The following is a 27,552-nucleotide window of genomic DNA, read 5'->3' as shown; positions in this document are numbered from 1 at the left end:
TGGATATAGCTGTAACTTTCCTTTTTTTGATGATTTTTTTTGAAACTCATAATGTATGGATATATTAGTAGTATAGACAAGATGACATGGTCAAAAAAGCAAGATATCACGTGCATGCACGTACACTTCGCTCCGATTGGCTGAAACTAAAGTCTCAATATCTTTTTTGTTTTTTGACAGAATCCTTTGAAATTTTGAACATAGTCATACATTATGAAGATCTACATGATATATAAGAATTATCATGAAAGCATTTGCATGCACGTGTGCTGGAATCATTGGCTGAAACTTTAAATGCCTATAACTTTCTTAGATTTCAACAAAACGGGATAAAATTTAGAAAATGAATAGGTATAATGATATTCTACATTATAATATTGTCACAATTGAATGCACGAACATGTATGCATGCACGTGCGCGCTCGAAATACGCAAAATGACCAACATATTTGAAAAACAGTAGCATGAATAATTGATTTTTTTTAATTGATTCTCAAGATATATAGCTATGTTAATGGTTTAGACAACATTCCATGATAATCTTGCATGTGCATGCACGTGCGTGCGCGTACAATGCGCTAAATGACGTATGGTTGGTATCATTTTAGCTTTTTATAATTCTTTGATGAATTCCTTCGATACTGTTCATATTTTTAAAAATGTCTTACAGGAATTAGGCACAAAAAGGGAGTTGGGGAGCGTTTGGGGAACATCTGTAACGGTCCCCGTTACAATTAACACTAGTTCTATTTATTGCTGTTTTAAAGTTTCAAGTCCCAAGCTCTTTTTTCTCTTCCTTTGTTATGAGTACAAACCAGTAGAGCTTCAGTCTCGAACAGAGATTTCTGGTCTTTTCTACAGTACATCAATAAAATTAAATGAACTTAGATTTGGTAAATATTGTTTCATTATTTATTTTCAACATATATCCCATACCGAAAAAAATATAACTCAGTTATAACTTTTGTAACTAAAAAAGTTACGAAAAAGTTAAAACTAAGTTATCGGAGTTTGGAACCGCCTGTTTTAAGTGAGGTATAATTTAGTTATAATTTAGTTACAAAAAAAGTTATAACTTTTTTATAACTTTTCACCTTTTATTCAACATAAATACAGCAAGTGCATAAAATTTACAAAACAGTTATAGCTACAAAAAGTTATACTTATTAAAAGTTACACAAGAAGTTATAAAAAAGTTACAAAGTTATGCTTTAATTATACCCAAATAAACAGTGGAAAAGTTATTAAAAAGTTATACACGCAAAAAGTTATGAAAAAGTTTCAAAAAAGTTATACCCGAAAAAAGTTATACCTTTAAAAAGTTATAACTAAAAAAAGTTACCTATTAAAAGTACCTATTATAAAGTTGTGAAAGTTACAAAAAAGTTATACCTGGAAAAAGTTTTACCCATGAAAAGTTATACCTTAAAAAAGTTATGAAAAAGTTACAAAAAAGTTAAACCCCAAAAAGTTATGAAAAAGTTACAGAAAGGTTATACTTAAAAAAAGTTATAACTACAAAAAGTTATAACTGTAAAAAGTTATACCTATTAATAAACACTTTTGTAAAAGTTATTATACACTTTATGTTAACCCGTTGTAGATTTACTCAATTATAAGCTTTTAAAAAGCTACTCATTAAAATTCATCAAAAAGATTTTTGAAATTCATACAAAAAAGATTATTTTAAAAAATATTATAAGCACTCACAATTTTACTTTTATATTTAAAACATGATTAAGACATGATTAAGACATGATTAAGACATGATAAAGATAGTTTGGCTCATTGTCAAATACAACTGAATAAATGAATACACATGCATGTTTTTAAGTCTACCTTATTTTTCATCATGCCGTCATCAACAGATTGAAATTTCTGTGGTTGTTTTACAGAATACATGTACATTTTTTTTTTAACATATAGCAATTAATTTCTTTGGAAAGTTACCTAGTACACTGCATTTTACTGTTGCTAATTTGTATAAATAGTCATCACTTTCTAAATATTAACTCCCTATTTTTTATTATCTAGCTGTACTTAAAAAAAAGAACGGTTCTAAACAGTGATTTCAGTCACAGTTCTTAGCTGCATACCACCCCAGTCTTTACACAGTTATCCTTGCAAGTGCACAGTTGCGGTTTTTATCTTTATTATTTGAAGATAGGCTGCACTGGAAGTAGCCCGAGTTAGTTGAGAGACTGGGCCATCCCTTGACAGGCCACACTGGTAGTAAGCCAAGTTTGTTGAAGGACTTGGCTATCCCTCGACAGGCCGCACTGGTAGTAAGCCGAGCTAGTTGATCGACTTGGTCATCCCTTGACAGGCAGTACTGGTAGTAAGCCGAGCTAGTTGATGGACTTAGTCATCCCTTGACAAGCTGCACTAGTAGTTGGCGGAGCTCCTTGAAGAATTTGGCCACCCCTTGACAGGCAGTACTAGTAGTAGACCGAGCTAGTTGACAGACTTGGCCGTTTTTGACAGGCTGCACTTGAAATCAACTGAGCTAGTTGGTGGACTAGACCACCCCTTGAAAGGAGACACTGATAGTTGGTCTAGCTATAGTTGATGGAATTAGCAACCCCTTGATAGGCTGCACTTGTAATCAGTCGAGCTGGTTATAGTTACTTTGCCGCCCCTTTAAAGGCTGCAATGGATAGTCAGCCAAGCTGGCAGAGGGACTTGGCTGGTGGTCTGCGCCCATCATTTAGGGACTTGGCCACCCCTTGACAGGCTGCACTGGTAGTCAGACGAGCTGCATGGTCAGGGGTCTTGGCTGGTGCTACATTTCATCCATAACCTGGAAACAAGACTAATTAAAGCTTTATACTTACAGAAATTAGTTTAGATTGATAGATTTATTGAATTTTGAAATGAAGAAAAAATTATTTACTTCACCTTAAACATGTAATATTTTGAAGAATTTCACTCCAGGTCAGGACAGAAGTGAGATGCTTATAAAACATGTCAAGTATCAGTATTTTGATTTAATAAAGAAAAATCAGAAAATTAATCTTAATTATTCATTTAATTACATTAATGTTGCAGTTTGATCATGCTATGATCATGCTGATGTATACAAGGTTTCACAATATTATAACAGTTCAGGGAATCTATAAACAATTTAGGGAACATGTAAATATGACAAAAAACAACCTATTTTATTAATATACTAAATGCTGAAAAATATTATGCGTTTCAAATACTTTCAGTTTGTTTACTTCAGTCTTTGTCATTCGACATACCAATCAAAACAATCAAGAAATCAAAGATTCACAAGCCTAGAATTTTGTTCACTCCCAATATTTCCTCTTTTTGGAATGTCCTTCCAGAGGTACTAAGTATTTTCCACCAAAATCATTAAAATGTTAGCATAAATATCGCCTTACCAACTGGTTTTATCTCCATTTTTCTATCAACACTTTCAACATCCAAACATTCAAATCGTCCATGAAAAAATCAGCGCTCTGTTGTTGACCAATCATAGACCTCAAAAACGTCAAGTGATGGAAAAATGAAATAAATAATTCATAATTAATTTATTTTAAATTTAAATAAACATAATTGTGTCATTTAAAACTTAATTTAAATTTTAAAAAGCCAGTTGGTGTTAAAATTTTTAATTTAAAGTATCAACAAAACGGACATCGGAGGCTGCCATATTTTTTTCGTCGCCGCCATTTTGAATTTAATATTTGTTTATTTGTGAAAATAATTATTATAACTGGGTTATTTAATCATGCAAACATTAAAATCTATATGTACTAGTCTTCTGCTTAAATCTTAATATAACTGGCAGTCTTTGATCCTAACATTGTAATATCTGTTCTACATGAACATGCACATACTCTTTGCTGTTGTTTATCTTTATGGCCACCCATATTACGACTGATTTTCTTCAGATTTCAAACAACCTGTGTTGAATTGTACCAATGCGTAATACACAAATTAAGCTGAAATTTACGAAGTGTTGGCCACAAGGTCACCTAGTACAAACACCTGTGTCACAGTAGACAATAGGGAAATTACACTGTATTGCTTACAAAGAAAAATCCATTCAAAATTCACACGACTTCATGAGATTGTGACACGATAGCAGTGTTATTCTTCGAAGTTTACTGTTCTCTATTAGAAATACAGAACGGGACTGTGGTGGGCGGAGCTACTTTCTGTTCTGTATTAGCCCTGTATACAGTATTGTATTTGCCAACTATTCTGTATGTAAAATACAGCACGGTCTAAAAATAAATCTGATTCAATTTAGCAAAAGCACGTACAAATAGTAAATGCTGATGTTTTCCTATTATACATTTTGGAGAAATACCCGGTATTTTCCTGAGGATGTAAAATCTCAAAATTTCTCAATCACTTTTAAAAAACTTATTCCGCACAGAATCTACACGTAATTTCGATCCAAACGAAACGGAAAATTCGCAATAACGGAAAACATCCTCTACACGTAATTTCGATCCAAACGAAACGGAAAATTCTCAATAACGGAAAACATCCACCCTCCTCGTGCAAAATCATTCAAGTCCATTTTTTCCCGCATTTTTATTTTTTAAAATCCTTATCGCTGACGACAGCCACACGTCTCTTTCACTTCGTTTTTAATGTCGCAATTCAATTAGAAAATAAAAATCCGTGACATCAAAGACCATCGAAGAATTTTCTTTAAATCCTGTTTTTGTAAATCTAGTTAAACCGGAATTTTAAGACCACTGAAATATATAACAATCTCCATCTACAATAGATCACAACAATGACGGTTAAATCCTCCACCTTATCCATTAAAACTGACTATCACTCGATTACGCCTACCCCGTAAATATTTTCAAAACTAATCTGACCGAGTTTTACGTTTTCTGTGGAAATATATATATACTGCGAATGCGCACTTCCCGTCGGGGCCTCATCTACAGAACTCTGGCGGAAGGATGCTGCAAATTCATAAAGTGGGTGGAGTTACTTTTGATTCATCGTGTCACAAATCATTTAGAGAACTCGACAGGTTCTGTATCGTAGATACAGATTTGGGGGTGGAGAATCGTGCTACGCACTCGTTCACCCCCAAATTTGTATCTACGATACAGAACCGTCTCATTCTCAAAATAATACTAACAACATTTTACTGTTTATATCTCTTGCAGTACATTTATATTTCCCCAGAATTATGGAATATTTATTCAAAAATGTACATGCTTTATTATAATTTACAAGACAAACATTAAGTTTCATCAGGGTCTCAATAAATACGTTTTTCCTGAGAGTTAGAGAGAGAGAGAGAGAGAAATTAATTATTCCCAACTTTAGTTGAAACTAACATGACAAATATCAATTTATATAGACAATAATATTTATTACACACACATAATACAAACCCTCACACACCATAAAGAGAAATACCCCTGCGAAATAATCAAGAATAATTCTTGAACTTTTAAGAAAAGTTCATGAATTATATTCTTGAATCTGCTCATGAATTGTTTATGAAGATCCCATGAAGTTAAAATTGGACACTCATGATTTCATGGATTTTATTCATGAAAACCAAGTTCAAGAATATTCAAGAATAATTTGTTGTTCATGAACGAACGTAGATTTTTTAATTGCCTGCAAAATGATCAAGAATAATTCTTAAACTTTCAAGAAAAGTTCATGAATTATATTCTTGAACCTTCAAGAAAAGTTTATGAATTATATTAAGAAATTCAATGCATTTTCATGAACTATTCATGAATAATTTCGAAAAGTTATTTAGGAATGTTCATGAACTATTCTTGAATGTTCTTGCTTCTTTGTAAACAAAAATGTAATAAGTCATGCAAAATGAAAAACTGTAAAAGAAACTATTCTATAATATAGCAACTTGAAAGATTTCACAGAATTTTTGTTTTCCATTCGTGGTAACAGAATCTTTGTTTAAGTAAACAACTCTGATAAGTGATGAAGATAATAAATGAATTAGGTAGATCATTCCTGGTAAAATTATGAAAAATTTCAATTCAAACGCGACTGTTTGCAGAATCCTTAACCTTATTTGGTCAAGAGGAGAGCGAGTTCCTTACTCAGCATATTTCAAAGTGTGTTTTTATGCCTAAAATGGAATAATTTTTTTATCCAAGTCTGGCAGAAAAGTGTGTTCAGCAATTAGGGCATCAGCTAAAAGGGCTTTCAAGGATTTTGAGCAGAGGTGGTCAATTAAAAAATTCTTATTGGCTTTCCCTATGGAATTTCCAGAATTTCATGTTTTGGATCCTTTGATCGAATACTGTTCATATTTTTATTTCTTTCTTTTGTTTTTCTTCAAGAGCCTGAATTTTTTTGCAGCCATTGTTTTTTATCTTTTGATCTCAACTCATCAACATTACCTGTGAACTGCTTCTCTTTTCCCTACAAGAACAAAGATTTTCAGAAAATGCTCATGAATGTGAAAACTTAAGACTTAATTTTATTTTCTGCATATTTGTTTCATTTAATTCTGCATCATAGGCACTGTCATATATTAAAGCATTCTGAGCGGGAGTTTAGCCTGTTTCCCTTGCCCGCCATGTTGTAGCCCGAATGTAGGTGAACAGGATTATGAATGTTTTGAGCCTCAATCTTTAATTATTGAATGTAACGTAATTTGGTTGGATCCCTACTCATAACAAAGTTTGGCAAAATTTTCATAAAAAAAGACATAACTTTTACAAATAGACAATAACATCTACAGACAGATATCTCACACATTCAGCGATTGCTTCCATTGTTTTGTAACTCACCACTAATATCTGCAGTTATGAATTAAATTGATCCTCTGGATATTCCTTCTTTGTATTCAATTATTTTTTTCAAAGGTTGACAAGGGATAACTATACGCTAATTACCATCCACTCTACCGATTTACTTTTCAACGTCTCGCGCGTTTCAAAATTTGCGCCTTTTAAAAAGTGTAATGCAGAGCTAATTAAGAAATAGCTTCGAATTGCCAAGATTTTTGTTTAACAAAAAAAAAAAAAAAAAAAAAAAAACACTCTCTGAATAATTTTCCACTGAAATTATTTTTTTAAAAATTAATATAAGTTATATCATTTAATGAATTGGAATTTTTTTTACATCATACATGTAGAGCCATAGTTTCGTATTTTCATTACAAGTATGGCCGCCGCCATACCATGAGGAGGACAACAAATATCTCTTTGGACTACTCGCCCTCAAACTGAGTACCCTGAGCTATGAAGGTGTATATATAGGAGAATAGACTACAAAATACGAATGTGGATCATGTCATAGATACTTCACAACCATGTAGTCTGTGCTGTATCATTTACACACGATGGACAGAAAAATGTTTCTTTAACTGCATCAAAATATAAAGCGTTTCGACCCAAGAATAGTACAGTACAGTACGGACAAGAAATATAATTTTTTAGTTGTTAATAAATTTATGATACGTTTTTACGAAGATTATGAAATTTTTCCTAGACTGTAAGTCTGTTTCATTTTCTTACAACAGTAACAACTTGTTTAAGTTTGACAAATAGAGAAAATTCGGTCGAACAACGTGAAAAATATTATTTAAAGCACAATATAGCTGGCCAATTCAAATGATGAAGAAACATTAGTAATTCAATAAGAGAAAAAAATGCTGTCAATGATGATGCAGTGTTTGTTCAATTACAATCATAATTTAATTATAATCTCCCTTCTAGACAGAGTTTTATTATCCTGAAGAATGTAAGTTATCAATTACATAGAGTAGGAAATAGTGATTTTAACCTCTTATGTTTTCCTACTCGACTCTGATCCCATACTTTCAAAATCAAAACAATAGGATGTTATTAATTATACCAGGGGCTTGTTCAACAATGCATATGCATGCAAAAGTTGTATTATGGGAGTAATGAGTGTTTTCTGGCGATCGTTTGTGACAATTATTTTACATTTTTAGTCTTCATGAACATTCATTACCTTGACCTGTTAAGTTTCTTTTCTTTAAACTGAAAATTACCAATATTCATATTTGTTCATCATTTGATCATGAACTACAATATATGAATTTATTCATGAACAAAATTCATGAACTGTCTTTACGAACCAGTCATGAATCTGTTATGAATAAATAATGAATTTCTTGAATGTTTCATAAAAGTTCCTAAAATTATGAATTTCATCTCGCAGAGAGAGAGAGAGAGAGAGAGAGAGAGAGAGAGAGAGAGAGAGAGAGAGAGAGAGAGAGAGATTTTCAGATGTAATATACAAGATTTTATTTCACATCCCTTCTGTTGAACTTTACATGACTGTGGACAGCATATTCAATATGAATGAGAAATCGATCAATGGTGGTAAACAATAACATTGTCTAAGAGCCCTGGCAGTCCCTTTTTTTCTTAAAAAAATTATCTATTTATTACTTTTGAATTTTCCCTCTGATGAGCAACAGGAATTGTTTTCTGCTGCAGTGTTTGGAAAAAAAAACATTTTAAACATGATCAAAATTCATTCAAATTAACACTTAGTTATAATGTTATTTTTGAAAAAAAAAGTCAGAGTGTCAAGTAGTATCCATTAATTAACCCCTAAATGCCTAAAGCTTGTACATTTATACTTGTTATGCTTGAAAATGGCTTAGTCCAGAAAAGTTACATTTTAGTTATACATGAAAATGACGAAGTCCAAAAAAGTTACATTTTAGTTATACATGAAAATGACGGAAGTCCAAAAAAGTTACATTTTAGTTATACATGAAATTAGCAAAGTCCAAAAACGTTACGTTATAGTTATAACTTTTTTGTACCTCAGAGCCTAGGAATAACTAAGTTATACTTTAGTTATAACTTTTTTCGGTATGGAATACATTATAAGTGATTATTTATTAATTTTAGTGAGTAAAATTCGCTATAAAAAGTGCACTGCATGAAAAAAAGCAAAAGGTTTTAGATTTTTCTGGTCGCATGTTTATTGCCAAGATGACTGTTTAAATGTGTATGTAGACGTAGCACACACACATTTAAAAACATTTAGTATATTTTTGACAGTCATGACAATAAAGCAGTAAATTTTTGAATAAATCCTGTGTTTTACATGTTTTACCACCTACGAATTTATATTTTTTTTCAATAACAAGTGCTCCGGTATCAGCTGGGTAATTTCCAGTAATATCTGCATTTTCAATTTGCTTGTGGTTGCCAACTTAGTGTAAAAGCTCACTTTTGACTAAAACATGGAGAAAAGGATTTTTAATGCACTGAAAAGTTGCACAGAACAAACACCGAAAATGGAAAATACTGTGAATAGAAAGTCAGCAGAATAACATGTAGGATAAAATGAAATAGTGTGCACCATCAACAATATACATGTACCATCTTCGAAAGGAATATATCACATGCTAAATAATGATTTTTATATAGCCTGTTTGTTTGTTTGTTTGTTTTTTTTGGTTCAAGAAGTCAACAACGGTTTTTGACAATCAAATACGGTATGGCTATTCGCTAGGCCGTTGGATGCTTTCCAACTTGTATAGGCAAAAGGATACCGCACGGGAGTGGGCAGGTCCTAATCAATTAATTAAAATACTTCTTTTATAAAATGAAACCTGTGATTCAAATTGTTTTATTTTTAAATCAAACAGTGTCATCACTCAACGCAACGCTATTTTGGTTTCAGTGTATACTTTCAAGCAAGATTTGCAATAATATAGATCAAGACAGCATTAAAAAGATTTGAACACCTTTGTTATTTGTAGATCACAACCGTCTTCAGTGGAGAATTTACTGGAAGTGCAAGTGATGAAATAAGATTTCTCTGTCTACAAACAGTGTATGCCACTGTGAATCGTAAACCCTACACGTTCTTGCATAATAATACCACACTTTGTGATGGTGGAACTCAATCAAGTGTATCAGTTTTAAGCATCAAAGGGATTGATGCTGGAAACAAATGCGCTGACAATATGGTACTTATTAAACTCAATTCAGGGAGTGGTGAACAGTGTGGTGAGTAACTATTACAGATGATACAATACAATATTAAATATATAATGATATAATATTGATACAATATTTAATATGTGTACAAAATGACAGCATTTACATTTGAAATGTACAGCGCTATGACAAAAGTATTCGTGATTTTTCAAAATGGCAGACGTAAACACGATGCGCTTTGTAAAAAATAAACAATAAAATGTGAAACAAATAACAGACTAACCTTTATTAATACTTAATGAGGTGTCCCCTAGACTTGATTACAGCTAATAGTCGATGGGGATTGGATTCGTTTAAGGATTTTGATATAGTTTTCACTGAAGGAATTCCAGATGTGTAAAGTAGTATCGAATAACTCTTCTGGAGTCTTTATGTTTGGAGCTCAATTTTGCAGAGTTCTTTTGATTTTTAGCCATAAATTCTCTTTAATATTAATGTCCGGTGATTGAGCTGGCCATATAATTGTAGAAATATTATTTGTTGTTTGTAATCTACAATAATATGAGCTCTATGGAGTATGGACGGGAGCGTTGTCATCTTGAAAACGATAGGTTTTGTTGAGGAAATGTCGGACAATAACAGGCCAAAGTTGATCTTCTTAAATGCTTATGTATTTTACTGCATTAATATTTCCATTGATCATGCAAAGTGTACTGACCCCATGGTAGGTAATGCATCCCCACACCATTACCGAAAGCCTTTTCTGCCGAGGGGGACACATGCATTGGGGCAAGTACGATTCTTTAGATGTTCTCCACACATACACTCTATGATTCTCTCCTTAAAGAAAAGGGTTTCATCAGAAAATATAATTGTGTAACATGCCTTATTTTGGTGGTTTTTCACTCTTTATTTCATATGAGAAATTTAAATGGTGATGGCCTACAATATAATATGAAAAGTAATAAAATCTAACAACAATAATTATTGTGAAAATTACATTTACAATTAGCAATGCAATTGCACAAATAAATAAATTTCATTATACTCAGGCATTTGTATAAATTGTTATTATGCTAATATTATATATGCCAGTATTATATACAACAATATGCATGATCTTATTCATGGATAAAAACATACCCTAAGTAAGGGAGTAATCAAAAACCCATGGATCGTGGTTCGTCACATCTCTGTTATTAACCTAATATGATAATATAACAGACCTTCAATGCATATTCTATATTACTGATCATTATATTCTAAACTAAATTTAAAAATAACATACTTCGTAAAATAAAACTAGTTCATTGGTTTATCAAGACTACACTACTATTCCATAATATGTGATATAATAATTGTTCAAGAGAAATGATAAATTTGATCAATAATTTCTTTTGTAAGAAACAATTTCATATGTAAACAATCAGCTCGATCATTAAATATACAGAATAAACTCTTAATCTATGCTTATAAATTAATAAATTTTGCAAATAAACTCCAAAACGGGTGCACAAGAGTTCTTACTAATACTTACTCCTCTTATACTACACTACATACAAGATATGTCCGTAAACTATATTCAGATTTCACTCGGAGAGTAAGTACCGTACATAAAGTTAAAAGTCTACTTCAATTTTCTAAAAACAGCCATGGAATAGCATCAACGCGAGTATGGTGGTGTTTCCGGTTGGCGGATCTAAGCTACTGGCAAATTTCAATGAAACTGACAACAAACAATCAATTATTTATTTCATAAAATGTCATCACTGAATTATTCAATCAAAACTTGATTTAAATGATATAAAAGAAATGAGTTGTGGTTACCGATTAAAAAGCGAAAAGTGCAAATTATTATAGTTTGCAGCTAACTGTAAAGTTTCATGTTACGTCACGATCTTTTTCGTCAGATGCATCCAGTGTAAACAATTCACGTGATTGGTCAACTCAAATTATCAACATTGACACGGAAATAGTCTGTTGCACGAGCAACCAATCAGGGATAAGAAGAAAGTTCCAGTAGTAAAGCTTGCAGTGAGGAGACGTGTACAATTTACCTTGAGTGCAGCTGTCAACTAGACCGTGACGTAACGTGAAACTTTACAGTTAGCTGCAAACGATAATATTCGTCAATCACCGATCTCAATATTGACGGAAGCTTCTAGAACACCATGTTCCCTTTGCTACATTGTTTTAATCAAGAAATAATTGTAAATAATGTAATTAACGGGTCATTTGATTAAATAATTTTACAAAAAATGATGTTATATAAATTAAAATACAATAAAAACAATAGTTTGGTAAAAACGAGCAAAATACATGTATGCTTGAGCATTATCAGTAACATATTGCTACCACTAATATTTTTATTAATACAAGGATTATATAACTAGACAAATAGCAAATAATTAGTGTATAAATTGAAGATGGCATTCTGACAGTGAAGAAAGTCAGAAGTTGATGACCAGTCAAAGACAAGTGCAAATATTATATAAGTACAGGAAAGATGTATCGAAAGACTATATTATATATGTAGTACATATATGTTTTTCTTACGAGTTGATCGGTAAATATTGTATTTTCCATACTGAGAGAGCATCATGGCAACGAACCCGACCTACAATTTGTACTTTGTAATTAACTTGCTTACAACAAAAGGGAAAACTTACGAATAATTAGGGTATTGTTTAAATACAATTAAAGCTGTAGAGTTTTGTGCTTTAATAAAGACATTTCAGTTTTCTCTATAAAAAGTCTTTTGTCTCAATTACTCGGCCTATTCAAAGGGGTGGGGGTGGGGGGAAGCTAATTTTTTCAACAGGGGTACTTGGATTTTGGTTTATGAATATGTACATGTATTTACTTTATGACCTTTTTACTTATCGATAAGGGTACATATATAATTATAAACCAAGACCCAATTACATGTGAATTTTTACCCCTCCCCCCAAAAATCATTTTATTTGTAAATTGTGTATATTCGATGCTTTTATCCTTCACGAAAATGAAATGAGAACATCTGAAGTGCATTATGCATAACATTTTAAGAGGTTTCACATAAACGTCAATTAAAGAAATTTTAATTTTCCAAGTTTTCACAAAAATTTGATGGAGATGGTGATGTACATCTGCTTCATGCGGGATTTTGAACAAAGTATTTCTTCCCTCTATAAGTCTGTAATCTGTCGGTAAAATCTACAGTTTAAAACTAATATATATTTAATTTTCTGTTGTAAATGGTAACTATACATAAATTCAATTTCCCGCGCTTGCGCGGGTGTTTATTTAGTATACTATAAATCAAACATGATTTTACAGGATACTGAATAGACAAATACTCACATGCCTTGATAAAACTTCTATGAAGATAAACTGTAATTTATTTGAAATTTCTAATGCTTCTAGGTAGCAGTGTTTTCAAAGCGCAATATGGCGTGTCTTATTATGAACAATCGACAATTCAAACAAAGGAATAAAAATCATTACATGAAAGAAACATTATTATTTCATTATTTTCTTATTCATTTTATTTTGAGATGGACATTTAAAATAAGGAACTTACATCAATCCAAGAATAATTTTAACATAAAATATTTATTGAAATAAGATTTAATTAATATCATGGCTATATTTAAATGATTTACGATTCAATGAGTCATATCACTCCGTGGTCTAGCTGATAGGCAGTTCGCCTCATTACGGGAGTTTCGAGATTGTAACTCTCCTACGATAGAGGTGCAAAAAGTATCCATTTCAGCATGGAGGTGGGACAGGATGTTCTGTATACAAACGTGCACAAATAAATGAACGATGTTTATGGGTTTTAAAATTTATTAACTGTTGTAGAAAGATAATAATGTTAAGCAGTGATGCATTTGATGATTTTATCAAGCTCAACTATGCATATTTACAAATCTACTTTCAATTATAGGGTACTTGAAAACGAAAGAAACGGCATCGTCTTTACGAAAGCTATCCAATTTTCTTGATTGTACAAACATTTTCTAAAAAGTTAGTGTTTTTTTTTAAGTTATAATAAGGAAAAGAATCAATTTGTCATTTAGATTGCCGACGTGCAATGATCAGATGTATATGTACCGTATTTATTAGAGGTCCATCATATCTCTTCCCTTGTCAGAAAAGTCTCACATCCACTGATATTTTCTTTTTTGCTACGATTTTTTTTTGCTTTAAAAATGACGCCTTTACATTAATTTGGTTATTCTCTAGTTGTGGAGTGCATCCTGACAATCGTGTAGTTATGATAAACCAGTATATCGATAATGCAATGTATCCAATATATAAATAACTGTCCAAACAAAACCCCTCCTCAACGAAAGAGTGCAACAAGGGAGATAATCTCGAAACTTACGTATTCAAAGGACCACGGTTCAAATCCAACCATGGTAACAATTTTTTTTACCAAATATTATTTTGTTAAATATGTATTATAATCTTCGTATGTAAAACACATTAAAACTATTTCACCATATCACAATAGTGTTCCAATAATTACTCACCGTGAGTTTTCTTTTCTCTAAACACCAGGCAACACGCCTTTTTCTGTTGATCTCGGGAACCACCTATTTTTTTCTAACAACTCTGCTTAAAATCGTGATCACGCAAAAATCTTTTGGACTGTTCGTGGATGAACAAAGTCATTAACATCCCTGCTTTCATTAAATTCATTAGTAATGTCATATAAAACCCGTCCTCTTTTAGTGTTAGTATGTCTAATAATCCAGTTCGTTTTGACAGCTTCCGAGAGCGTCCTTTTCTTTTCAAAGTTCTGACTTCACTAGATGACAAATCTTTTCTCCAAATAGAACTGATGGTTGACTCAGGTATTTGTAATAAATTCACAATTACTGATGTTTTTTGCCCGTCCTTTTTCATGTCCACAATTTATTTTTTGACATCATTTGATATTTCTGTAGATTTCCTACCCATCCTTATCCCTGTTTGTTTACATAAAATTCAAGACAGCAGACGATAAAAATACTTACATTTAACGTCACTTCCGATGTGAAGACAACTCTGTAAAGATTTGATGTGTCAACAAGGCATTAATTAGAGTTATTGCTCATTCCCCGAGCAAAGCGCAGAGTGAGAAAGATGCCATTGTGTAATACTTTTGTCATAGTGCTGTAGGTTAGGTAAGACCAAGTTTGTTAGCTTTTCAAAATTAATCATTATGCCCCCCCCTTTGAAGAAGGGATGGCGTATTGCTTTGCTGCTGTCTGTCGATCGGTTTGTCTGTCGGTCCACTAAGTTTCCATTAATTCAGTTTCTTTGAACAGGTTGCAAATACTGAAATGATCGAAATTTGGTATACAGCTTTATCATGCCCCTTGGACATAGAAAAATTCCAATTATTTGCAGTTTCAATTCATTTTCTTTGCAGAGGTTGAACATATTGAAATGAAATTTGGTATACAGATTTTTCATAATAATATCTGGGTCAAGTTTTTTGGGGGGTCTGATCAAGCATTTTTGACAGAGTTATGCCCCTTGGAGGTAGAAAAATATTCAATTATTTGTTTTGAATTATAAACGTAGAATTTACTTAGAACAGCATAATGAGAGCTATAATCATTTGCTAAAGGTGTAAGTAGAAAGGAGAAAAGAAAGGACACTTGATTATAATCATTTATTTTAAAGCAATTTTGTTTTCTTTCTTTCAGTAATGTGTCCACCTGGGAGATATTTCAATGGCAGTAGCTGTGTGATGTGTGCAGATGGCCAATATCAGGACTTAGTAGGCCAGACATCTTGTAAAACCTGTCCGTATAATACTGTATCAATTGATAATAAACTTGTATGTAAAGGTAAGAAGAATTATTGTGAAAATGTGAGGCTAGCCTCAAGAAACCTTTGTTTTTGATATATGTCATTTTTTTCAATAATAAGAGAATGCTATTTAAATAATTTTGCACCTAATACTATAAAGAATAAAGAAAAAGCTTAGCGTACAAGTATACTGTAAGTCTTAAATATACACGAGAAATTTATTGTGTAATTTTGCATGAAGTAGTAGTCAAGAATTACTCGCTTTCATTTTTTCGTGGTTTTTCATGTAGAAAGTCTTCATGTACTTGCAATTTGCCATCAGCAAGGCAAATCATTAAGAAAATTAAAAATAATGTACAATATAATCCAAAATGTGATTTTGGATTGTAAACTAGGTTTTAAACCTTTTGGAGAAAAAAGAAAGAAATTTTGATTTGATTAGACTACAGTTGAAAGTTTCGATAAAAGTAATATTTATTAGGGATGACAGTTAATTAAATACAGAATTTCCAATAGGTTAACCGCAAGATGTTTCGATTGATTAATTGTTTAATCAAATCAAAACTTCTCAACATATATTTTGCATTTGTAAAGTGACATAAACACAGTTCAAGTAAACAAGGCTATAAAGGTGTTGCATGTAGAAATATTATTTAATCATTTGTGTGTGGGAACCCAGTATTATATATTGGGTCTGACTTCACAAACATATTTGCATGTGGGGATCCAAAACTGTATATTGATCTGAGGTAGGAAGTAGCAAATCGTCACATAAAATGTCACATAAAACCATATAAATAAGTTGTTAATTGCTAAGAATGTATTGATATGCATTTTACAACAATACATGGAAAATAGGTAATAAAAAATATAAAATAATGTGAATTATTCATGAAAATGTCAATAAACGATCACCTATATGACGCGACCAACAACCGTGATTTTCGTACCATTTTTAGTAATTTCAGGCAATTTTACCTTAATTTAATGGCTATATAATTAGCTCACCTGAGCCAAAGGCTCAAGTGAGCTTTTCTGATCAAATTTTGTCTGTCATCGTCGTTGTTGTTGTCGTAGGTGTCATGTCAACTTTTCACATTTTCATCTTCTCCTCAAGAACCACTGGACCAATTTCAACCAAACTTGCAACATAGTATCCTTGGGTGAAGGGGATTTAAGTTTATTCAAATGAAGGGCCATGCCCTCTTCCAAGGGGAGATAATTATGAATTAGTTAAAAATTGATGGCATCTTCTAAAAATCTTCTCAACAACCACTGGGCCAGGAAAGATGAAACTCATGTGGAAGCATCCTCAGGTAGTGTAAATTCAAGTTGTTCAAGTCATGACCCCCAGGGTCATAACCTGTGGGGGTAGAGTGAGGCCACAATGGGTGATCAAGGTTTTACTTAGGAATACGTAAGAAAAATCATTAAAATTCTTTACAAGAACAACAAAGCCAATTTCAGCCATGATTGATCATCAGTATAAAAGCATCAATATAAAAGAATCAAAAAAGGTAATGTAGATCCATGAGATAGCGAAGCCATTAAAGTGGATCATAGTTATGCAAAGGAATATAAAGGCTATATCAGTAAATTAAAATTTTCATCTTATAAACAGCAAAGCCATTATGTATCATATTAATTTAAAAGCATCTATAGGAAGTATAGATTTTAGTTTGTTCAAATACCACACCCCTCCCGTGAACCCACTTTTTTATTTAAACTTTTCAATGCTGAACTGATTTTTGCTTTTACCTAGCCAGTTGCTCAGTTGAGCGATGTGGCCCCAGAGCCACTTGTTTCTGACTCCTTCTTACCACTTCGGTCAAGCATGCTACATTTTATTTCAAACATCTATACAGACATGCATTTTTATCATTTAAAATAATATATAGTGAGTTTTACAAATAAATCAACTGTTACATTACAAGATAAATATACTCTTACTTCTGTTTTGATATTTATTAAATAAACATTGAAATTAAGTACATTAGCAATTCACATTTTTTCCGCCATATTTTGAAAGTAGATGTTCAAAGTCGATCCTGATATCATTTCGTGATATAACAGTATGAGGGCCTAATGTACATTCAGCTTTAAAACTTGCCTGTTTTACTTTTAATTACCAAGTAAATAAATCCAACATGTTTATTTAATTCTATTGCGTCACTATGGTTATGAAAGCACACTCTATATACCACCCCATACCAGATGATAATTTAAATGATTGAAGTACCTGGTGACAGATACGCATTTAGACATGGTAATTTAGTCATACAAGAAAATTCTTAGGACAATTGAATAGATTTTTAATTATGAATTTGATTCTATTTGTTACCAAATGCTTAATGAAAATCATGACACAATTTCAAATTATTAGCAACGTGCAGAATATACGAAGTTTTGTAGACTATTTTGTAAAAATATATCTTTACAGCCTTTTTATAATGATTAAAAAATTCATTCTTTTAAAGATATTCAATATTTCCCAATAATCAATTCGACTCGTGTGGATCAAACATAAATTTTATTACCAAACATGACAATTTTATCCATAATATACAAGCATTTACAGTTAAAAATATTTATTGAAAAGTGGAAACCGAGAGTATATGGTATAAAATAAATTCCACATACATGTTAAATATTTTCAGCATTGTATATTTAAACAATGCAGAAAGTACACAACCTGTATTAAAGACCATCTATCATATGTGACCTTTTTGCTTTCTCCGTTGGAAGTAATGTTATAATACAGGTTTGACTGTATTATTTCATTTTATTAGCTTTATGTCCACCTGGTTTCACTTCAAGTGATGGGATTACAGAGTGTAAGCCATGTGGTAGAGATGAATACTGGGTGAATGCAACCAACTGTGAAAATTGTCCAGCTGGTTATAAGACAGATGTACAGAATGGTGTCCCTGATGTTCGTGGATGCAAAGGTAAATTGTTCAAATAAACAACTACAGGTGATAAAAGGATTTTTAGGTCACCTGAGCAAACTCAGGTGACTTATTGCTATCTGTTTTCGTCTGTCGTCGTGCGGTGTGTGTCGTGTGTTAACATTTGAACATTTTCAGCTTCTCAGCAACTGCTCAACCAGTTTCAACCAATTTTGGCATAAAGCATCTAAGGGTGAAGGGGAACAAAAATTGTGAATTTTGTCCCTGCCACCATGGGCCTGAGGGGTGGGGCCAAAACCACTAAAATTAATGCAATCTTTAAACAATCTTTTTTTACACCTGGACATTGAGTAGTCAATCTGCTGGTATGATTGGAATCAGCAGTGAGTCTTCTACCAAAAGTGTAAAATTCATGGCCCCAGGATCAGGGGTTCTAGTGGTAGGGTGGGGCTAGATAGATTATATAGTGAAAAAGCATTAAAGCATTATTTCTTTGAAAACCTTCTTCTCTGCACCTGGGCATTAAATAAACTAACCAAGAACATAGTTATTTTGAATAAGGCTGCATCTTTCAAAATTGTGAATTTTATGGTCCCTGCCCCCATGGGCCTGAGGGGTGGGGCCGAAACCACTAAAATTAATGCAATCTTTAAAAAATCATTTTTACACCTGGACATTGAGTAGTCAATCTGTTGGTATGATTGGAATAAGCATTGAGTCTTCTACATAAAGTGAAAAATTCATGGCCCCAGGGTCAGGGATTCTAGTGCTAGGGTGGTGCTAGATAGATTATATAGTGAAAAAGCATTATTTCTTCGAAAACCTTCTTCTCTGCTTCTGGGCATTAAATAAACCAACCAAGAACACAGTTATTTTGAATAAGGCTGCATCTTTCAAAATTGTGGATTTTATGGCCCCAGGGTCAGGGGCTCTGGTGTTAGGGCTGGGCTCTATTGATACAGACCCTAAATTGTGCTACTTCACCTCAGAAACGAACCGAACCGCACCGTACAAGAAATTAACTGTACCGTTCACAAAATGAACCGTTCTGTGCACAAAGAGTACCATACCGTGCACAAAGCGAACTGTTCTGTTCACAAAGTGTACCGTAATGTTCACAAAGCGAACCGTTCAACAAAGCAAACCATTCCGTTCACAAAGCGTACCATACCGTTCACAAAGTGTACCGTACCTTGCAAGAAACGAACGATACCGTTCATTGGTTAATTATGCAAACCAAGCCCCCGATGATTTTCGAACTGTGCAATGACCAAAAAAGTCATTTTGGTTTATTTCTCGCAATGGAGCCTGTGAAAGGAGGACGGAGGTTGTCCCTGACTGTTCGAAACACTATTATCAAGTATATCATTAGCTGCAGATCGGTAGCGTTATGGTTTTATCTATTTTTCTTTGACCATAATGCTACAGATCCCGATATGATACAGATATATATATTTAAGCACTAAAAATGACCAACGACACGAACAATAAAAATTGTCAAATTTTCGGGACGCCCTGTCCATTCCTCAGGACAAAGAAAAAAGTTTAAAAGTCATAAGAACAAAGGAAAGAGAGAAACAAAACTAGCACTAGCACTTAACTACTAAACGCTATATATTTACAAACTTAGCTACATGTTGAATTGGAAATTTTTAAAAACACTATTAAAGAAAGAAATCCGGACCGCTATGAAATACGTCCGGTCTAGCGGGTATACTCGGGTGAAGTGCGATTTACATAATTGAACGAATTAATTATGCTAATTAATTACGACAATAAGTAAATCGTACATTGTTTCATTCTCTCAAAATGAGGAACTGTACTTGATAAAGAGTAATCAAAGAAAAATAATATAGCAGGGATTTTTTAACATATGAATTATAATCTATTATAAATTTAGAAATATTTTAGGACTTATAATCGTGAAAAAATAATTAACAAAGGCGTAAGCAATACATAGTTATGTGGGTTGTTCGAGAGTTGGTGACGCAAATTAACTGTAGAGTTAACACTAAATTGAGAGAATAATCTTGTTTAGTATCATCAGAAATTGGGTCTAGTTTACGTTCATTCTGGTGAAGTCATTCAGTTTGTTAATACCATTAGGGCGGAATGACTTCAATCTGTGCATCCAGAACTTTTCTTTGCTTTTTCTCTGAGCGTCTGTCCATCTTGGGTTATGGTCAGTCACCACTAATGTAATGTCCTCCCATTTGTGACCCTCAAGGTTGAAATGTTCCCCAACGGGTTCATTGAGTTTTTTGGTTCTAATGGTCGAACGGTGGTTATTGACTCTCCTGCGGATATCTCCTGTTTCATCAATATACTGTTTGGAGCAAACTTTGCAACTGATGAGATAAATGCAGTTGTCAGTATGACAGGACAAATTCCCTAGTATTTTGTAGCTGCGGCCTGTAACAGGGCTGTTAAAACTGTGTCAGTGCTGTGCTTACAAAGAAGACATCTTCTGTCAGAGCAAGTTTTAAAGCCCCCGTTAGGTAATGGGTTGTCCAGTCTGGTTCTTACTACCATGTCCTTTAGGTTTCTTGGGCGTCTGTATGCAGCCAATGGGGGTTCCTTAAAGACCTCTGCCATTCGTTTGTTTGAATGGAGAATTGGTAGGTTCTTTTGAAGGATACCCCTAAGGTTCTTAAGGACGGGATGGTATGTTGTTACCAGAGGGACCCTGCCGCTATTGTCTTTCTCCTTATAGCATAATAGGTTTTGCTTGTCATGTCCCGACATCTCATCAATAGCTGTTTGTACGGTGCGGGCATTGTAGCCTCTTTTGCATAAGTGGGACTTAAGAAGACCACTTTGCTCCTGATATAAGGCAGGGGACGAACAGATGCGTCGAATTCTGGTGGGTAGACCCTTACGCACTCCCTTAAAAGTGTGTGGGGGATGACAGCTAGTGGGCATAAGATATAGGTGGGAGTCTGTGGGTTTGGTGTGGAGACTGAATTCGATTTCACCATCAATCAGGGTAGATGTGGTATCTAGGAATACGTTTTTCGAATTAGATACGTCTACTGTAAATTTGATCGACTGATGAAAGGTGTTGGCAAACGTAATAAATGCCTCGAGGCTCTCGCGACATTCCACCCACTTCATCTCTATATCGTCAATGAAACGAAACCAGCTATGGGGCCTAAATGGTGCTTGAAGTAACAAGTTGCGTTCCAGTCTGCCCATGAAGACATTGGCATGAGACGGTGCCATTTTCGAACACATACATGTAACAGTGCCATTAACCTGCAGGTAATGTTCTCCATTAAACATGAAGTTGTTGAACTTAAGAACATGTTCAAGGAGCTTGGCAAGGGACTCGGTAGAAGGAATTTGTATGGATCCACTATCCCAGACTTCTCTACAGGCTTCGATACCCTCATCGTACATGACATTAGTGGTGATTGACCATAACCCAAGATGGACAGACGCTCAGAGAAAAAGCAAAGAAAAGTTCTGGATGCACAGATTGAAGTCATTCCGCCCTAATGGTATTAACAAACTGAATGACTTCACCAGAATGAACGTAAACTAGACCCAATTCCTGATGATACTAAACAAGATTATTCTCTCAATTGAGTGTTAACTCTACAGTTAATTTGCGTCATCACCAACTCTCGAACAATCCACATAACTATGTATTGCTTACGCCTTTGTTAATTTATTTTTCACGATTATAAGTCCTAAAATATTTCAAAATTTATAATAGATTATAATTCATATGTTAAAATATCCCTGCTATATTATTTTTCTTTGATAGTTCTTTATCAAGGATAGTTAAACCATTTTGAGAGAATGAAACAATGTACGATTTACTGATTGTCGTAATTAATTAGCATAATTAATTCGTTCAATTATGTAAATCGCACTTCACCCGAGTATACCCGAAAGACCGGACGTATTTCATAGCGGTCCGGATTTCTTTCTTTAATAGTGTTTTTAAAAATTTCCAATTCAACATGTAGCTAAGTTTGTAAATATATAGTGTTTAGTAGTTTAGTAGTAGTGCTAGTTTTTTTCTCTTTTTCCTTTGTTCTTATGACTTTTTAACTTTTTTCTTTGTCCTGAGGAATGGACAGGGCGTCCCGAAAATTTGACAATTTTTATTGTTCGTGTCGTTGGTCATTTTTAGTGCTTTATATAAATTTCCATCCGTGACCTTGTATCTACTTAATTGGTAGATCCGACATTTAGGATATACAGTGTTGTTGGTTTTTTAGTGCTTTATATATATATATATATATATATATATATATATATATATATATATATATATATATATATATATATATATATATATATAAATCAAAATTAAATCCAAGATAAACAAACAAGTTTACGTTAAATTTTTTACACTAAGCGCTTTCGCCGTTACGGCTCTTCAGAGTGTAACAATGATAATAAAAACAATACAACTTCGTTGTTATGACGTCGTTATTATGGCGTCACAAAGGCAGCGTTATACATTGGCACAGGTAAATGTCAAAAAAGCGCCAAATGTATAGAGTTAAACACATGTACATTGTAATAAAATGGACTATTTCTTTAGAGCTAAAATGTTCAATTTACATTTAATTTAGGCTGAAATAATTTAACAAAATAATCTTCCTTGGCCCTCCGTAATTGTTCATTATCTTCTGTGATTTTATAAAATGGAAATATCAAAAAGTTTCCATTCGCACATGAATCAAAATGTTCACTGCAAGGTGTATTCCTGACGGAGGGGTCTCGTATTTGTTGTTTATGGACTCTTACACGGTCAGCTAGTTTGTTACCGGTCTGTCCAATATAGTTTTCCCCGCGTGAAGTACAAGTCATACAGTATATTAAATTTCTAGTTTTGCATGACATATTCGCATTGACGGTAAACGTTTTACCACATTTAAATGTAAACTTTTCTCCGGTTTTTAAATAAGGGCAGGTTCCACACAGGGGATCCATACATTTGGCTACAGTGCGTTTTTCCTCATCCGATGAGAATCTGGCTCTTGTTAGGAGTTTCTTTAGGTTTGGAGGTTGGCGTCGGCTATAGATGATGCTCTTCGGGTCAATTAATTCCTTCAAATTTTGGGATTGCTGTAAAATAGGAAAAACTGTTTTACGGAGTTATATATATTAAGGTTCCGTGGGTTATGGGTAACGACCAGCGGGATTTCCTTATTGTTTTCCTGGCGTCCTCGTCTAGTAGAACGGAGATCTGCAGTCGGTATTGACTTGGCCTTTTCAATTGCTATATCTATTAAGTCGTTAGGATATTTTTGTCTGAGCAAAAATGATTTTAATTCCTGTAGACGGCCATTTCTTCTGGTTTCATCTATGACAATGGTACAAACACGTCTTGCCATATTAAAAGGTATGTTACGTTTAACGTGTGACGGGTGGCAAGAATCTATATCTACATCTACATCCTCCTATTAAATTTACCTTGGTAAAGAGCAGGTTAGAACTACCCTTTTTGGATATTCTTATAATTAAGGAGGGTCGCAAAATCATAACAGATTTATACTACAAGAAAACGGATTCCCACCAATATCTCGTATTTAATTCTTGCCACCCGTCACACGTTAAACGTAACATACCTTTTAATATGGCAAGACGTGTTTGTACCATTGTCATAGATGAAACCAGAAGAAATGGCCGTCTACAGGAATTAAAATCATTTTTGCTCAGACAAAAATATCCTAACGACTTAATAGATATAGCAATTGAAAAGGCCAAGTCAATACCGACTGCAGATCACCGTTCTACTAGACGAGGACGCCAGGAAAACAATAAGGAAATCCCGCTGGTCGTTACCCATAACCCACGGAACCTTAATATATATAACTCCGTAAAACAGTTTTTCCTATTTTACAGCAATCCCAAAATTTGAAGGAATTAATTGACCCGAAGAGCATCATCTATAGCCGACGCCAACCTCCAAACCTAAAGAAACTCCTAACAAGAGCCAGATTCTCATCGGATGAGGAAAAACGCACTGTAGCCAAATGTATGGATCCCCTGTGTGGAACCTGCCCTTATTTAAAAACCGGAGAAAAGTTTACATTTAAATGTGGTAAAACGTTAACCGTCAATGCGAATATGTCATGCAAAACTAGAAATTTAATATACTGTATGACTTGTACTTCACGCGGGGAAAACTATATTGGACAGACCGGTAACAAACTAGCTGACCGTGTAAGAGTCCATAAACAACAAATACGAGACCCCTCCGTCAGGAATACACCTTACAGTGAACATTTTGATTCATGTGCGAATGGAAACTTTTTGATATTTCCATTTTATAAAATCACAGAAGATAATGAACAATTACGGAGGGCCAAGGAAGATTATTTTGTTAAATTATTTCAGCCTAAATTAAATGTAAATTGAACATTTTAGCTCTAAAGAAATAGTCCATTTTATTACAATGTACATGTGTTTAACTCTATACATTTGGCGCTTTTTTGACATTTACCTGTGCCAATGTATAACGCTGCCTTTGTGACGTCATAATAACGACGTCATAACAACGAAGTTGCATTGTTTTTATTATCATTGTTACACTCTGAAGAGCCGTAACGGCGAAAGCGCTTAGTGTAAAAAATTAAACGTAAACTTGTTTGTTTATCTTGGATTTCATTTTGATTTATAACTTAACCTATACCATGGACCTCTACAACATTTTCCCTATATATATATATATATATATATATATATATATATATATATATATATATATATATATATATATATATATATATATATAGGTAAATCTTTTTAAAAAAGAAACACGAAAACCTTTAGTTTAGCTTAAGCGCTTTCATTTCAAATCTTCAGAAGCTTTATAATACGTAACATAGCAACATAACGTCATAATAAGCGGAACATTACATACAAACGTCTATTGTGACGTCATAGTCAAACTTTGCTGGAAAACTGTAGAATGAAAATAATAAATACAATTTTTACAATGATTATGCTCAATTGTTCAGTCTAGGTTTGAACACATGTATAAAATGTTTTTCTTTCTCACGTCTCTGAATATCACTTTCACTTGAAAGTTTGTAAAAAGGAAATATAGTGAATTGTTTATTTCCACAAGTATCCAAATGTTCACTCAGAGGGATTTGCCGATATTCCGGAGAGTTAATATGTTGTCGGTGGACACGCACCCGGGCACGCAATTGATTGCTCGTTTCCCCGATATAAAATTCTTGGCATCCAGCACACGTTATAACATATATTACATTTTTAGTGGCACAAGACATGTTTGCATTGACTGTGAATTGTCTTCCATTAAAGTCATAAGTTGATCCTTCCATTATATGTGTACACGTCCCGCAACGCGCGTCTTCACACTTCGTCACTTTGTAACTATTCTTAAAATGGGACGAAAACAGAATTCTTCTAAGATTTTTGGGCTGTCTTCTGCTGTTAATAAATTTTACATCTCTATATATTTGTTGTGTTGACCGGTCCGTTTTCAGAACGTTGTTAAGTTGGTGTACTACGGAGGTCAAATTATGATTCCTTGGATTGTGGGTATGCACAAATGGAATTATATCCGTTTTATTTTCCTGGGTATTTGTAGACAGTAATTCTGACCGTTCATATCCTTTGGCTTTCAATATCCCGTTATCTATCAGGTTTCGAGGATATCCCTGTTTTAAAAGGTATAACTTGAGTTCTTTCAGTCGGATATCTCTGGTGTTTTCGTCACTAACGATAGCACATAAACGTCTAGCCAGATTGTATGGATTTGCTGTTTTTGTGTGATGAGGGTGACAGGATCCAAAATGTAGATACTGGTGGGTGTCAGTTGATTTGTAGAAAATATCCGTCGAAAGTTTGGTATCTTCTTTAATGACAAGAACGTCAAGGAAAGGCAATTCCATATCGCTGCTTTCCATGGTAAATTTAATGTTGGAATCTAAGTCGTTTAATAATTGGTGGAAAATTGATAATCTCTCAATGTTGTCATTCCACAGAATGAAGCAGTCATCTAAAAATCGTTTCCATTTTGATGTTATAGCTTCAGCGTCCTCTTCTCCCCATAGAGTGACAACTCGTTGATGGAGTTTTTGCTCGAGGTATCCCAAAGTTAAGGTGGCATACGTGGGAGCCACTTTTGTTCCCATCACTGTTCCTTTGGTTTGAATAAAATGCTCTATTCCGAAGGCAAATGTATTGTTTTGAAGTATAATTCTTAATCCTTCTAAGATGAATTCTTGCTCAAAACGATCCTGTAGTAAGTTTGGGTATCTATCAATCCAGTATTTAACCGCTTTTATACCCAAGTCCACGGGTATATTTGTGTATAAATTCACGACGTCGAATGACACGAGTTTCGTATTAGGTTGAATATGTTCTGGTAGGTGGTTGATAAAATCTATATCATCTCTTATAAAACTAGGAACCTTTTCACAATAAGGCTTTAATAAAATGTCTAACAAGTGACTCAGTCTTTGAGTTGAACAATTAGGCCCCCCTACGATTGGCCGAAAAGAGAGATCTTCGGGATTTAGACAGCAAATATATTCTCCTCTCTGAGCCTGTATGGCGTTTTTGATTTCTGATGACTTGTGTACTTTTGGTAATCCGTAAAATTGACTCTCTTTTGTTTCAAAGTTTGTGAGATAGTCTTTCTCCTTAGCAGTTATATTTCCCGAGGATGGCCCACTGACAAGTTGTTTTATCTTTGCTAAAGTTTTTGTCTCGTGATTTGCATTAATACTCCCATAGTAGTTAGGGTCCTGTAGCATATTCAAAATCTTACGTTCGTAATATGTTTTATTCATGATGACTACTCCGCCTCCTTTGTCGGCTTCTTTGATAACGATATTTTCGTCATTATGTAAGTCATTTAAAGCTTTTTGCTCTTCTTTTGTGAGATTAGATCTAATATTCTTCTTAATATTAGGTAGGTTTATATTATCTAGGGTTTCACATACCGT

General features: G+C 33.5%; 1 protein-coding gene across 1 annotated transcript in view; it reads left to right on the top strand.

Moving 5' to 3' along the window:
- LOC134231244 (uncharacterized) overlaps nt 1-27,552 on the top strand; it is a gene marked incomplete at its 3' end in the record, with an annotated part of 423,563 nt that overhangs the window by 158,454 nt on the left and 237,557 nt on the right. Inside the window, 3 exon segments of the mRNA XM_062713186.1 lie at nt 9,728-9,977; nt 15,593-15,736; nt 18,488-18,646. Of these exon segments, the coding sequence (XP_062569170.1) occupies nt 9,728-9,977; nt 15,593-15,736; nt 18,488-18,646 (553 nt within the window).

Source organism: Saccostrea cucullata, unplaced genomic scaffold, assembly GCF_032062105.1.
Source record: "Saccostrea cucullata isolate Sc308-1 unplaced genomic scaffold, CSIRO_AGI_Scuc_v1 ctg238, whole genome shotgun sequence".
NCBI classification, from domain to species: domain Eukaryota; kingdom Metazoa; phylum Mollusca; class Bivalvia; order Ostreida; family Ostreidae; genus Saccostrea; species Saccostrea cuccullata.
This window is presented reverse-complemented; position numbering and strand designations above follow the sequence as displayed.